General features: G+C 37.5%; 1 protein-coding gene across 2 annotated transcripts in view; it reads right to left on the bottom strand.

The window, feature by feature from the left end:
* The window catches only part of KHDRBS3 (KH RNA binding domain containing, signal transduction associated 3), a 90,441-nt gene that overhangs the window by 21,566 nt on the left and 52,428 nt on the right, over positions 1 to 16,447 (bottom strand). For both annotated transcript variants that reach the window (XR_015808586.1, XM_014888802.2), the window contains exons 6-7: positions 12,693 to 12,885; positions 686 to 768 (exon numbers count right to left, since the gene is read on the bottom strand). Coding sequence is in view for 1 of the 2 variants with exons in the window: in XM_014888802.2 (XP_014744288.1) it covers positions 686 to 768; positions 12,693 to 12,885 (276 nt within the window). In the remaining variant the exon portion in view is untranslated. The remainder of the gene's footprint in view (positions 1 to 685; positions 769 to 12,692; positions 12,886 to 16,447) is intronic.

Genomic DNA, 16,447 nt, shown 5'->3' with positions numbered 1-16,447 from the left:
AAATTTGTAATGAGATTTTTGCTATGAAGTTCAAACCACATAAAGGAAGTAGTTTGTACTTCACAGCATGTTTCCCATCGTTGGGTCACATTGTTATTCATGGAGTTACCAAAAAGTGAAAAAGTGACTCCTTCGAAGAAAGCAAAAAAAAAAGAAAAAAAAAAGCTTAAAAATACTGCTGAAAATGAAAACAAATGGCAAGAGATTCAAATTTGTCACAAGGAGTTACACAGAGAAGTAAAAAGAGACCTGACAGGCTTACTTTTCTTACAGTGAAGTACAGGTAAAATACTGGAATATAACTTTGTAAAAGTAGTAAAAAAATTTAATCAGTTGTGTTTCAGAAAATTTCATACCTCTATAAAGTTTTCTTTTTTCTCCTCTCCCCTCCTTACCCACTTCTCCCTCCCTTAATGAATCTGAATTACCTGAACTTTTGTAAACTTTGATTTAGGATCTGGTGTCAGTAGAACTGTTACAAGTTCTCAGTTCTATTTCTTTTCAGCCACTAATAAATCTTACTTTTATATTTATGTGTTAGTAATGACAAGTAACATGGGGGTTATTTCCAAAATCTTCTCAAAAAAGTTTTGCTGTTTAAGATGAAATTGAAAAACTCTAAGTAAAATTAACTGGCCAACCACAGAATTTTTCAAGTCTAGCTACAGTTGATTTAGAGGCTTACCTTTGTGCTTGAGTGCTATAGCTGTTATCATAGGAATCATAGCTTTGTTCATCATAAGCAGCTCCATAGCCATCATCATACTCCTGAAATGATACAAAAGATGCAATATTAACTTCAAGCACACTCCAGAAACAGAGCAGTAACCCAGTTCTATGTGTGAAAGACAACACTCCTGAAATGTATGCATAACATATGTACATCATGAAGTGGCAAAATCTTACTCTTGAGACTACTTCTATCTATAAATATTAGACCATAATTTTTTTAAAGGTATTTTAAGCTACTAGCAATGTGCTTTGAAAAGATGCCTTTTTTTTCAGTTAACAGTGGCTTGTGCAGATGACAGTAAACAATTTAATGTCTTCATGTTCTTGAGTTTGAGTGAACTATTGATCTTAAGGAAAGCTCTGGGAAGCACCTCAGGAATCCAAACATCTGAATAAATATTGTACAATTGACTTAGGTAGCTGACTTATTTCTGGACAATAAATTCAATATTCTATGTAAATTTGGATAGGAGAGAACTTCCCTAGAGATAAGACTAGTAAGAATGACAGTTTTACCACTCTGAATACTCTTCAACTTGTGGGAGTTTAGCAGTGAACAAAAAAACTAGAAGGATTTCTTCTCTCCACATTACTCACACTATTTAAGTATACACTGTAACACTCTTCCCAAATCAGTGCTGTATTTGAACACCAATTTGAACAAAGTACTAACCCCACCCATATAGAAGTTTAGGACAAAAAGAAGTGACAGTGGTTATGAGTTTTCACAGAGAAGGATGAGCTATAGAAATCTGAAGAACTGTCATCAATTCACTGTTTTGTCCAATAATACACCTAACTGAGCTAAACACAGGAAAAGTAGAAATGGCTCATCCACTGCATTGATTCCTAGGAAATGCTAATATCTAAATCCTGTCTAAATATGCCAAAGACCTTAACTGATTTATAGGAGTATGTTGTCAGATGAGAATGACCTAATGAGAAGACACTTGGAAGACTGGAGGATCATCCTTCATTTACATATGTGTGTGTATACAAATAAAAATGGTGTTTTCTGAATAAGTGTGTATCCAGCCCTGGCAATTAAAGGATAAAGCCTCATGAAAGACCCAGCATTTTCACTAAAAGGCATGTTTAAGAATTTTTCAGCAATAACAGAAAACAAAACCAACAATCAGCATCAACTTAGATAGGAATGACAAATATGGATTGTCTAACTCTAGCAGAAAACATCCCCAATGATGGGAATCTCACAGCTTTCTATAGCAGAAGCCAGTGACAGCCTCAAAACAACTGATAGAAAACCTAATTTCCTGTGAGGTTTTCTCAAGTTTTTCCAGTAATTTGAAATTGCTTCTATGGAAAACAGGCAACCTGCCTATCAGTAGAGTTCCACCACTGCTAGATCAGTGCACATGATTGTTTCCCAGCAGTGATTAGGAGAAGAGTGTCTGTGAGCATTTGCCAGCACAGCTGAGTGAGTTTATTCACTGGTTTGGAAGACGAAGCTAGGATTCTTTCAACTGTCAATTGCATGGAGATCCATTAATAAATAGTAACTCTTAAAAGGAAATGCATTTTCTCTTTCAGTAATTCACTGCCCTGAAACTAAAAATTAAAACACTCTTAGGATCTTCTTGCCCATCAGATATGTTTTTTTCTTGATAAGCCACAGACTAAATCCCAACCCCACTGCCTCCTGGCAGTTATTCCAAACAGGCATTTTATTACTTATTGATGCAATACACAGACATCTGCTAACAATACAGACCCTCACCAACAGCAAAAGCTGCCCGAGCCAATTTCTTTGCTCTGTTCCAGAACATTTATATGACATTTAGTCTGCTCTCAGACTCTCCAAGCTGTGAACCAGCCATCCCTAAGAGAGGCTTCCAAACTTCAAACTGGGCACATCCAGCAGTGGCAACAAATGAAAACAGAGGACTGAAATTAATCTCTTAATGTGTTAGGAAAGCTTTGCCCCTAAGGAATTATTGAGACCTCTTGAGGAATCAGTCCTCTCATTCACGTTTTTGTTAATGATTTCACTGAAAAAATGGATAAGGAAAGAAAGACAGTAGAAGACTACTTTGAAGTCATGGTGTTTGTATGACTTCTTGAAAACAGAGGAACAAACTAAATTTGAAATAAGATCCTTCATAAGATGTTCAGCAGAACAAAAGGAAAATTCAGGGGAGGTCCATTCAGTATCAGACTGAACTCTTTTATTAGCACTCGTCTTCCAAAGAATTTTTGCCCGGGATTCATCACTGTTCAACTCTTCATGCATGAGTAAGTTGACAACTGCTGAAATTAAGCTCTGCATTATGATATTGTTGATGGTGGCTCTTAGAAGCCTTGAATGGAAAGATATCTGGCACATGGTTTATATGTGGGACTCCTGTCAGAATTAAAATCACCAACCTAAGTTTTGAGATTACTATTATCTGCCTAAATAGATCAATTATTTTTTATTGATGTGTTTCATAGAATCACAGAATGGTTTGGGTTGGAAGGCACCATAATGATCATCTTGTTCCATCCCCTGTCATGGGAGTCATGAGTCCAGACAAGAGCAGGTTGCTCAGAGTCTCATCCAACCTGACCTTGAACACTTCCAAGGATGAGGCAGCCACAACTTCTCTGGGCAGTCTGTGCCACAGCTTCACCACCTCACAGGAAAGAAATTTTCCCTAATATTTACAGCTATAAACCACAAAGTTTATGCTAAAAACAAGATAAATATGTGAAACATGCTCCAAAAATAAAATGGGTTTGCTCTCAATAGCTTGTTCTGTTATGAAATAAGAGATTCAAATTCCAAAATATGTGTTTGCTCTGCACAATTCCTTTGAAGCAGCAATTAGGCAGGAGCAGCTGAAGTATGTTTCAGAGCTTTCCCTGAACTAGGTCTGACAGTATTTGCTCTTAGTCATGCAGTATTTGAAAACTTTCTCTTTCAGGAGGTTACAAATAAGGTCAACCTAGACAGATTTTTTTTACATTTTAAATTAATCCACACTACTTGAGTATTTTCTTTCTGAATCAGACCTCTAGTGGCTTCAGTGAATGTTTTCTCTGACTTTATTTAGAATTTAGGTGAAATATCCTTGGCCATCTGGCATATTTCACTGCTATAAAATACCATGCTACCTTAAATGAAAAAGGCTATCATTTTTACATATATATAATGTAAATAGACAGAACTGAACTTACACACACAGAAAGCCTGTATAAAGTACACCTTTGTACTAAGTACATTCTACTAAGCCCAAGCATTGCTATACAGATTTCTTTCTATGTAATAACAAAAGAATTATACCTTCATAAGAATCTTCTCATTACATTTTTCCTGCTGATTTTTGGGTGTCTTTCAGGTACTTATAAATGCATTCACTTATATTTAAAACTATTATTCTTCTCCACATGGATGACAGTTTCTGTAATTCTTCCACCTACTAAATGTAATACAATGGACTTCCCTCTCTATTCATACTACATGTCTATGAATAGCTTTTCCTAAATGTACTCAGATATCAGAAAGTTTACTGGCAAACCCACAGTTCATCTCCCACTTCAAAACCCAAAAGCCCACACCAGATCAGGTCTTCATTCCACAAACAGAAGCCTTTTCTTTCTTATTCATTATTCTACTTTTCAGAATAACCTAGAAAACTTAACTCTTCCCAGACTAGTCTGATCAAAAGACAGCAAGTGTGCTGAACAGTCTGCTCTTACAACAGAAATGAGGGGGAAAAAAGCTGAAGATGCTCAAGTCCTTTTAAACTACAAGTATTTATCACTCAACACTTGAAGTATCCACCAGGAAGGTATCAAGAGCAACTGTCTTGACTTCAGGCTTAAGAATCTTCCCCCAAAGTAACAGAAAAGCTGGTGTTACACCACAGATCATCAGAAAAGAAGATGAAGTTACTCTCTAAATTCTCAGAGCTTATTAATAAAGTCCTTTATTAAGCCAACTTATAAGTGTTTCTACTTAAAGAGAGCTTCTGCCTGCAGTGGTCTCAATGATGGTGCCCACAGGTGAAATAAATCCAAAGAGAAGCACTGGTAGCTGTAATTGCTCTGTGTAAAGTACAGACATTTTTCATTAACAGAATCAAAGGCAATGTGTAAATATGCACCCTTTGAATATATTAAGGTACTATCACGGGTCAAAAATTGATAAAAGCAATCTTTGCCAAAATCTCTGCATTCCCCCAAACATTATAAATCATGCTAAGCCTTGCTCATCAGTGCTTTTTAATTACAACAGTACTCTGAACAAACCCTTGCAAGTGGAGAACAGGAAATGGTGGTTTTAAATTGTAATCTGCTGGCAGTGACAATGACAGACTACCGTTTGGACCCTCTTTAAGGAAAATGAACAATGTTTCAAAGAGCAACACAGAGAAACAGGAAGAAAGAAGGTAAAAGTGGCCTTTAACAAAAAGGCCATTTGCAGAACCAGGAAAAAAGATAATGAAATCAATAAGAAATCAATTTTCCAGCTGTTCCCATCTAAGGAAATCCATCCAAGGAAAAAAAAATAAGGCTGTTACCACTACAGCTAAAATGTTTTATTTTTACACAGTTTCTTTTCCTCATCATTCTCTGAAATACTACTTTATCCCAGAACACAGACGGAACATATTCCTCCTTTTAGATAAAAACTATCAAATAAAAAAAAAAAAAAAAGTTTGTGCAGAGATTAACTTGAAGAAGAAAATACAAAACAACATCAGTGCAGAGCAATGAACTTCTTTTGGCAAATTAGAAATATAAAGGGAAGGAACAGCCATTTTGTTATGTGGGAATTACAGCCCCCCCCTCATTTAATCAACAGGGAATATGGGGCAATGAAAACAAATATGGGTAGCTACAACCATCTTAAGTCTGAGTGCCACCATCAAGGACATTAGCAGCAAACATGCACAGACTGTAAGCTCTTATTTTGGAGATTTTCATCTGTTTTCATCCAGAAGGAGCCTAGTGCATATCCAACCAGAACAAATAAGGTTTTCCTAGAATTAGAGATGTAGGAGTGGATTGTTTTTTCATGCACCTGAAAAAAACCCTGAGGAGTTGCTAATGAATATAGACAGCAACGTTTAAACCAAATTACTATCAGACCAAAACAAGTCTGGTTTTCTGTACACAACAGCAGGGAGTAGTGTCAGAATCAGGAGGACTCATTCAATAATACCAAGTTTCAGATAAGCAGCTTAAACCAAAATACTTGGAAAAGAATTGTATAGGAACTTTATAGGTGGACACTGATTTAGGCTGGTAAGGGGTAAAGCTGTTCAGCCTTTTCTCCAAACACTCCACTTTTTCCACTGCCAATGTCAACCCAGCTCTTGGGCAAATAGAAACATTTTGCATTTTCTCTCCATCTCATCCTGAAAACCCCAAAGAAGATAAAAGATTTGAAATTCAGCAAATCAGTTAATTGAAGGACTTAAAATATGAAACCTTCCCCCCCCCATTTATTTCTTCTTGCTTGTCCTATTCACTATAAAAAAGAACATTGTATTGGGAAGAAAAAGCCAAGAAAATTATCTTTTCCTGTTATGAACTTGCTTTCCAAAAGTCTTACGTAAATTCCCCTTTATTTAAGAACAGTGGAAGCATTTCTAAAAAGCCAGAACTCAGTGAGTAAACAGCTTAAAAAATGGTGTAATACCTAAATGGAAACCACAACATTATCCACAAAGGGGAAAACAGGGACAAGCATAGACAGAAGAATTTCTCTAGTTCTTAAAGACTAAAGTTAATTCAAGCCCTTTTCCAGGAACCCAAACAAAAAGCTTCACATTCAAAACAATTACGCAAATAAACTCACTGATTTAAAATGCTGCATGTCATTAGGAAGCTACCAACATTCATAAGACCAAGGTAAATTAAAACATGGTGTAAATCTTGCTAAGTGACACAAATTATACTTCAACTCCATTCAAGAATTTAAATTCTTCTCAAAGTCTTACGTCATCTGGACTAGCCCTCACTTTCACTAATATTTTGCTACCTCAACTTCAAGAAGCCTTTATTTGTAAATAAAAAAATTGGAGTTTTTATATGGTATACAGAGATTTTTCTCTTTTTTTCCTACAGCTCTTACCTTCTTCAACCCCAAACAACAAGTGAATGTTAATGAGAAAACTCTACTTTAAAAACAGTTCACCATGCAAAATCAGCAGTGTATTAATAGCTCCAAGAAATTGCTTCCACATTAATCCTAATTTTCAGTTTTTCAAAATCTAAATTAATTATGATCTCAACAGGGAGACAGGGAATTCAAGCTTAAGGCTGGAGACTAAATCAGAATTTGCACTGGCTTTTTAAGGAAGTGGACTAAATAACAGGCTATAGGTTTTTCAGTAGAATGGGCTCTCCCCTGTAAATACTAAGACTGCAATAATTTTTTTATAATGGACACCTAAATTCATACTTTGCAATAGTCATTGGATCATGAAGTTAATTTCTTAGCCATCTAGATAAATATTTGTGAATCAATTTTTCCTAAGGCTTCCCAAATTCGTAGGATTTCCTGCAAAATTGAAAGGACAGAAAGCACAGTGTATGGGGGGAGAGTATCCTGGTGGCCAGCACATCATCTCCAGAGAGAACCAAGGGAACCTGTAACAGGAATTTGAACCACAAACCTTCCACTACCAGAAAAATACTGAGATTTCACTTAGAGAGAGCAACACACCATCTGCTCATTATTTTGGGTAAGATCTTGTTACACAGCAGGTTATGGTCATGTTTTGGGTCTTCCTCATTTCTCATGGGAAACAGGACAAACAGTCTCATAGTATTGTAATACCTGTAATACACATGTACTTCACAATACACAGACAGTGCTAATTATAGTCTCACAATACAGACTTAGTGTGAGAACTACAACCTTGGGTCTAAAGTCTGCTTTGTTCATCAGTTAAAGCAATGTATTTCTGGAAATATCCACAAATGAATGCTTCAGGAACTATAAAGCTTAAAAACATCCCTAACCTTTATGGCTTTGCAGAAAGAAGAAATAATTAAATGCAGATTTTAAGGAGTAGGTTTTGAACTTTATTATCAGTAACTTTATATGCATCCAACTGTTCTGTACATCCTTCTGAGTGGCCTGTATATGTAGCCAAGTTAAAATAATCTTGAAAACCAATTGGAAGTATTTCACACTGACCTTTTTCAAATTACAATTTACTAAACATTAGAAAGGCTCCCTTGGTCTCTTTTTGGTAGACATTCCATCTTAGTTCAATTTCTTAACACACAAAGCAATGTCATTGAGGCATTAGCTGCTAGAAAATATACATGTGGTCAGTGCATCAGAAAACTCTACCCCGAGTTGACCCTTGTCTGAACACCAGACAACACCAATAAATTGGCCAATAGCAGAAATAAAGCTCTGCCACAAATTTTCCCCAGAACAGGGAGAAATATTTAGAACTGTCTTCCAAAGTAGTGTTGAAGCAAGTCTTGGCCACAACATGCTAGACTGATGAGTTTTTTGTGGATTTTTTTTTGTAGACATCCCACACTGCCAGAGTAACAGGTTTTAAATCCCTGTTTAAAGTTCTTAATGCCTAAAAATCTGATTATGATCTCAGATAAAACTCACTCTGCATTTAACACAACTAAGCAGCCAAAACAGGACTTGACACAGGGTCATCACAAATATATTCATGCAAAGTACAAAAGTGAAAGACTGGCAGAGTATTTGCAAAATATTTGCCTTTGTAAAATGAAAACAGTATCAAATAATAATCTACTCTTAAAAAAGCTTCAGTCCCACTGCTATATTGCTAATTTGGAAAAAAGCCCCAGAGGCTGGAAGCTGCTAAGAAGATGACAGCAGGACAAGGCCAAGAGCAGCAAATGTTATGAGACAGTAACGGAGACTGAGCAGTTCTGTTCTAACCTATGTTTGACTCAACATATGCTAAGGAATTGACCTTACACTGTTACTAATTCCCTGCTTATTGAAAAATTGTGGAAAGGCTTAAAATTTTCAGTTGGTAGTTAAATACAGTTTCTATTTCTTATCTTAGTAGAATAAATTGTTAGCTTAAAAATCCATAAAAATATTTTTATCTGTTACACAGTATAGTTCAATGAGTAGTAAAAAATTCACATTTAATTAAGTTAAAAATGCTCCTGATACCATCTGTAAGTGCTTCAACAAATGTAGCATCCACCTAGTACAGTTTCCCTCATCCAACTATTATAAAAATAGGGTAATGGCCATGCTTCACACATCACAACGTGTTTTCTCCTGACCTAAACAGTTGAGGAACGAAAAGTGAGAGTCCTGTTAGTCTTCAGAGAAAGTTTATCACAATAACCAGAGCAGTGAGGTCAGGACAGTGATTATAAAGCTGGCTGGCTGTAGAGGCTGGAATTTTTCCTGAGCTGATGCTGCAGCTATAAAAGAGTCAGTCTTCAGAGAAAATGATAAGGAACTGTCATTTAGTGGCTTCAAGAGCTTCATCGTGGTACTAACAGTATGCTGGGGTCTCAGAAGGAACGAGTCCTGTGGCTGAGACTCATACCTGAGTGAGACTGGCAATAGTGGAGTGGGAAAACCTTATACTGAACTGGAAAGATGTGCAAATATTGCTGCTAGTCCAGTGTGACTCCTGCAGAGAAAGCCAAAGCATTCAAAGGCCACCAACATAAAGACACCAGGAAACTGACAGAAAACAGAGGCAGCTCATTCTGAGTAGTGTTCTGTAATGGGCAAGGTTCTGGAACACTTCCCTGTGGGCCCTAAACACAGGACAGCAATGTTCACACGGTTTTCTTGATCTTGAGCCCTCATTAAAATGCATCTCAAATTAACGACTTTTTGCCTGTGATATTCTTCCCATGTGAAATACAGCTTCTAGAAATAACCCTTCCAACTTTTTCAGAATGAAATAGGCATTCCCCTTCCCATTTTGATGATAACTTTAAAAAAAACCAGCTACTTAATCAAGAAGAGGAAGGAAAGATATCAGGATAAGCAGGAGGCAGAACTGAGTTAGTCATAGATATTAAAAATTCATTGGTTCCAGGGACTACATAGAGTTAGCAAAGCGAGTGAAGGAAAAGGGAAGCTGTTTGTAATTCACTGTCTGTAACAAGGTAGATTTAATAGCACTCAACAGACGAAACAGGCAAGGACATACTGAAAGCCCTAAATCACTTCTGAGACATTCAGAGTTATAGGAGTGAGTGGTTCAAAGCTTCCATCCACACACAGTTTGCTTCCTCCCGGACTTGCAGAGTTTCACATCACTTTAACGAATACAAAGCAAAGGCTTTTAAGCCTAAGGGAATGAAAAGTTTAATGAATCCTCAGGACTTTGCAATCCTCAATGGACAGTCTTCTTGTGGTGGGTTGACTGACTGAATGTCAGGTGCCCACCAAAGCTGCTGTGTCACTCCCCTCCTCAGGTGGATGGGGAGAGAAACCACAACAGAAGTTTCATGGCTCAAGGCAAGATCAGACAGAGATCACTCACCAATTATTGTCACAGGTAAAAAAGACTCAGCTGGGGGTTATTAGCTCATTACCAATGAAATCAGAGTGGATGATGAAAAATAAAAACTCAGTTTAGCAACACCTTCCTCTGTATTCTTCTCTTCTTTCCCAGTCTCAACTCTACTCCAAAATTGTCGACCTGCTCCCTCTCAGCAATGCAGGGGGGTGGGAATGGGAGCTGTGTCACCTTGTCTCTGCTCACTCCTCCCCATGGACAGGACACCTCCCACTCTTCACCTGCTCCTGCATCAGATCCTTCCCACAGGGACAGTCCAACACCACTTTCTCCAATGTGAGCCCTTCCCTTGGGCTGCAGTTCTTCACAAACTGTTCTGCTGCAGGCCCTTTCCAGGGGGTGAAGTCCTTTAGGATCAGACTGTTCCAGACTGGGTTTTTCCCCTCTCTTAAATGCATATCCCGAAGGCAGTACCACCATTGCTGCTGGGCTTTGGCTTGGCCAGCAGAAGGACCACCTTGGAGCTGGCTGGCAGTGGCTCTGCTGGACATGGGGGAAGCTTCCAGAAGTGTCTCACAAAAGCCACCCCTGCACCCCTCTGCTACCAAAACCTGGCCACAAAAACCCAATACACTTCTAAAGGTTTCTCTGTAACCTCTCTGGAGATCTCAGTCTTCAAAGCTTTGATGGTGCTTAAAATAGCTTATGGAACCCCCCCCAGTCTGATGTTCTCATTTTACAGACACTTCTCAATTAACAAGACCTTATTCTGCTCAGGTTGGCAAATTAATACTTTAGTATTAGATATAACTGAGCAGGAATTAGTAAAGAAGGTGCAGAAATACTATTGATTCCTAACATGCTCCCTTGATCAGCAAAAGACATAGTTAAGGCACTCAGATAATGTACTGCAAATGGACAGGTTAAAAAATACCAAGCATCAAATTTAACACTGAACATGCAATATATCAATGGCTTATGTTCCTGCTAGATGCTCTTCCAAAGAAAAAAAGACCAACTAGGACTGCTTTATCAACTACAGCTTTAAATACTACATCTATCTCTAACCCAGCTAAGGGTTCTTTTTTGGAAGATAAGTGATCCAGTTCTAAGGAAAATTATTTTTATAAGTTATTTATCACAACACTATTTTTTTGTACAGTGCTATTTTCTAATTATTCTCCCAGATGAAGCATACTTCAGGATACTGATGCAAACAGCTCTTACTTCCACACCACTTCTATAGACACATGCTAAAAACAGCAGATTATATATAAATATGAAGTTACTCAAAGAGGCTTATATTATACAGCTCTCTATGTGCCCTAGAATGTATGTCCTGGAAACAGGCTGTTCAATGAGGACTGATTCGTTTGAAAGCATTGTGAGAGAACCACTTATCTGCAGTACCCACTTGGACTAGTCAAGTATAGCCAGGGGAAATTTAGGCATGTTGTTAAAGTATTCTTCCTTAAAATTAATGAACTACATTAACTTCTTCTGAATTGTTCAGTTATAGGCATACATGTTTACAGTAACAACTTTAAACTTCTTCCCTAATAAAGCTACACGTATTATATAGAAAACTGGGTTTCTGCCAAAATGAAAAAAAAAAACACCTGGTATTTGATTTAGATGGTTTTGCTGGAAGTCTTTGGAGGAAGAGAGGCAAAGGTAGGTGAAAGAAAGATTTAGAGTAAAGCAAAAGAATATCTAAATAGCAACACTACTTTCAGGAACGCAGAATCTCCTTTTTTGCTAGTCTAAACAACAGAGAAAAAGTCCAGACACACTTGGCTGTAAAGAGGGCACACTAAAACCTTAAGGCATTAAAAGCATTGTCCTTGAAGGTATTGTTTTTCTATAAGACTAAATTCATTTTTATCACTATAGTTTTGATTTAATAATCTTTTTTCTCTATCTTACCGTTGTCTAAGTTAAATTTAAATTTTCCCTAACAATTCATAACTGCATAGTTTTGTCACATACAACATAAGTATTTTGATATGATTCTAACGTTTAATACAATAAAATCAAGATGAATATGTATGGCTTATTGAGATACACTGTGCATTGTTAAAATTTTAGGATTAGTTCTGAAGCTTTCATAAAAATATTTTACTTGTCTAATCATTAAACAACTATATGACCACAAAAATAGGCTTGGCAAGGAAGATTAGAATATCATTCTGTTTTAGTTGAGAACTAAAAGTCTACAACACTGTGATTTTTCAGACTTTTTGGAAAGCAGAAAGCTAATATTAAACATTTAAGAGGTACATAACTATTTTGCCAAATGCACTGTAAATGTCTTTATGGTGGTGTATACATACAAACTGATTTTTTAAAATTAAACAGTTCAGTTCTCAAATGGAAAGGAGATGACCACATTTGTCAGAGATGCTGCGTGAAGGACTTAATTAGGTGCTAATGACAGAGACATCACAGAGCTGTGGAGGGGTGTGAGCCCCCCGGCAGGAGCCACAGCACATCCCCAGCTGCACTTACATACTCCCCGTAGGTGTCCTGGGCCGGCGGGGGCGGCAGGGGCCGGTACCCTGCCGGGGGAGGAACTCCTCGTGCTCTGGGTGCCAGAAGTCCCCGGCTCCGGCTCACTGGTCCTCTGCTGGGAGGGACTCCCCTGGGAGCTGGTGCCCCTCTGGGCACTCCTGCTGGTGGTGGAGGCACTCCCCCACGGCCCCTGTGAACACACGGATCACTCATCATTAAACACCATCCCCACGCCTCCCTTCCAACACCTCCCACCCCCACTTCATGGCAGTTTTGCTTTGCTACAGCCAGAAAAAGTCTAAAAGAGATTTAGAGTTGGTCATTTCTCTGCAGGCTTAAATCCGAGGATGCATTATGCAAAAAATGCTGGAAGATACAAACTAGACGTGGGATTCAGTGATGAACTCTGCACTGACTTGAGTCATTCTCACACACGCAGACACACCCAAAACAATCTGCTGGAATCAGTCAGCTTCACTGGAATTTGACTTCTAGTATGTGAAATCACAAGCACAGAATAACAGCTTCATTTGAAGGTGTCAGGCTATATCATACTTAAACCCTGCACAGTTGCCACTCCCTTCTGATCCCATGAAAGCTTCTGAACACAGCCCCAAAAATCACACTGGGTGTAAGATACTAAGTGGGTCCAAAAAATACATTTGCTTCTGAAGAGATTTCCATCTGTTTCAGGAAACATTCAAACGTAGTAAACGTGCAGGGTGATTATAGGATATAACCTGATGTTCTATATGTATTTAAGAACACCAAATGACAGCATATTTGGTCTAAAAGTCCTGAAAGGATGATAACCACTGACTTGCATTCCGTTACTTTGGACACTTAACATATGGATGAAGATGAGACTTCAGTTGAACCAGTTTTCAAAAACCATTTGATCCATTTAGGAGTGGCTTTTCCTCCTGTCTCTCTGTAGTAAAGGGAGAGACTTAGAGGTATAATCTGTGAGAAATTTGCATCATTTACTCTTTTTTAAACAGTCTAAAACATTTCTAATAGACATCTTTTAAAGGAGATAATTTCAACCCATGAATTATAATTCAGTCTGAATGACTAATGCTGTTGGCAAATAGGATTCTTCCAAAAAAATCAGATCCTTATCATAGACTCTAACAGATAAATACAAGGAAATAAGGCACAGGCTCTACCCTCTCTTTCTACCTACCAAGCCATTATCTAATTAAACTCAAGAACAGTCTTGGAATAAAAATGTCCTGATTTCAGTAGAAATTTCCAACTTGAACAGTATTGTAAAGATCCAGATTTGGCCTCACGATTTCTTATCCCCTTTCATATAAGTCATATAATTTCACATCAATAAGTGAATCAGAAAACAAGGCAATCATTCTACCACAAATAAGTAGTATTTCAAAAACTGCATCACTGAATGAGGAATGCAAAAAATGTAAAGATAGAACCAGGATAGATTTTATTATTTTAATTACTGATCAAAACACAGTCACAAAGTATTTCAAACGAGCCTAGAGAGCAAGTGATTTAAAACTGTGCTTATTACTTGGTTTTGGCTAATCTGTAGAATGCCTCCTCAGGAGAGGGTACCAGTTGCTTATTTGACTTCTTAGTAGTAGGGGCAGGGGTGAGCAGTGAAGTTCCCAGATACAGCCTGCTGAAGTAATATAAAGAAATAGCAAATGTGATACTTTCCAAGAGAAGCCAGAGAAAGGGAAATGAACCTAGAGGCAGACTATAGTCAACACCAAGTCAAAACAAGAAAAAGGTCAGTAAAAAGATTCAAGAATCACTAGGCATAATCGTGACAGCATCCTTCAGGCAAGGTGCAAGAGAAAGCAGGAAATGGGATATGCTGAAAAACATGGAAAAACATTTAAGTGAAGAAAAAAGGTACAGTTTTTCAAGCTAGCACAGATTTTTTCTGAAAAAACAGATCCATTTATTCTAAAACCAGATCCATGTGATGAGGTCTTCTTTGCACTTCAAAAAAAAAAACAAACCAGCTAATAGGACTGGAATGGTGATGGGTGGGAAATAATATTTCTCCTGTATTATTAGATCATGTATGATCTTAACTTCTCATAACTTTATTCATTCCTCCTACAGAATCTCTTAAACTGAGACGTATGGTTCTCATGGTTACTGCACCAAGTTGGAAGAGACTGGAAAAGCACCAAGACAGAAAACCCAGTGACAGGAGAGTTCCATCAGCACCACACAGACTTGAAGTGTATCAGGTTATGATACTTAGAGGAAATTTTTAGAAACCGTAAATTGTTTTTTTAACTTGTATAAAAGTTTGTATATTGTAAATTGTATATGCATTTAATTTAAGAATTGCTCTTTCTAAAGAAGTTACAAAGGAACTAAAACTTGATGGACATTTACAATGAACAGACTCAAAATATCGATAAACCACTTGAACAGGAACCTTTGCAAAAACAAGAACTGTACAGGTATTGCTTAATTTGAAAAGGGCAGCTACACAAATTACGTTTAAAAGTTTTTAAAAGAGTAAAATGTACACATGTGATATGGGGAGATAGCAATTCGGTGGGAAGTCAGAGCAAATACAAAAGAGAAAAAGCTTGAGAAAGGGCAATAGGAGCTCACTAAGGCTAGAGCAGGTTTTAAAAGAAGTATCACCTGAAAGGCTGAAGCCAACCCTAACCTCAGAGGAAGAATTCTAATAAAACAAAATACTCATGAAAGCAGGTCCAAGATAACTGAAGTCCTTCAATTGTCCCAGAATCAGGAAACCTCCCAGAGTGAGCTCCAATCACCAGTGCAAATCAATTAGCATATATGAATGTCCACATGGACATGCACATTAAGATTTTGCTACACAACCAAGAAGAACTGAACAAGTTTCTCAGGGTAGAGCTGTTCTTACAGTAATCCACTGGATAGTGCTGCCAGTGCTTTAGAGACAAATTATGGAACAAAAGGAACAAATAAAAGTATATGCACTATTTTTCAATAAACTGCAACAGAGGTTCAGATGCCTACTCTAATCAGTAGCTAAATTCCAACCTGAATGTTTTAGGAAAGAAAATAGCTAAAAAAAAATCCAACTTAGAGGGGACACTTGGGAGTTAATATATAGACCCATATAAATTTATATATCCTACCATTACACAAACTACTAGGTTCTGCACTATGACTGCCTATCTAGAATTGAGACTGGCCCAGAGATCAGGACAATAAAAATACACTTTTAGAAAACATAAAAGTATACACAACTTTGCTACTCAACTGTGTGTATTCAAAGACTTGTTTCCTAGATTAGCTTCTTTCCTAATTTAAAAAAAACCAAACTCAAAACAGAAGTGGAAGTGCATCAGAAACTATGTCAAAGATAATGAGCAGTCTAGAACCGTTCACAGGAACGGTTTAAGGAATTAAGGAACAATTAACAATATCAGGAACAATTAAGTAGATTAAGGCACTTCAGACTACAAATGACAACTGAGGCTTATCTGATGGATCCAACAGAAACATCAGAGGAATGGAGAAGGCTGAGATGCCCTCAGCACAATCTACACCTTCCTCAAGGGGAGCAGTGGAACAGGAGGTGCTGGGCTCCTCTCTGGTCACCAGACACAGGACCAAACAAAACTAAATGAAGCTGATTTTGATATTTCATTCTTGCCTGGACTTTTAATTTCCTAATCAAGTACTGACTGAGGGGTATCTATCTACTTCTGAAGCCTCTGAAGAAATTGCACAGAGAGTGTTTTCTATCCTTTGCTTTCTAC

This window comes from Sturnus vulgaris, chromosome 1 (genome assembly GCF_052056855.1).
Source record: "Sturnus vulgaris isolate bStuVul1 chromosome 1, bStuVul1.hap1, whole genome shotgun sequence".
Lineage (NCBI taxonomy): Eukaryota > Metazoa > Chordata > Aves > Passeriformes > Sturnidae > Sturnus > Sturnus vulgaris.
Note: the sequence above shows the minus strand (reverse complement) of the source record. Positions and strands in the feature narration are given on the sequence as shown.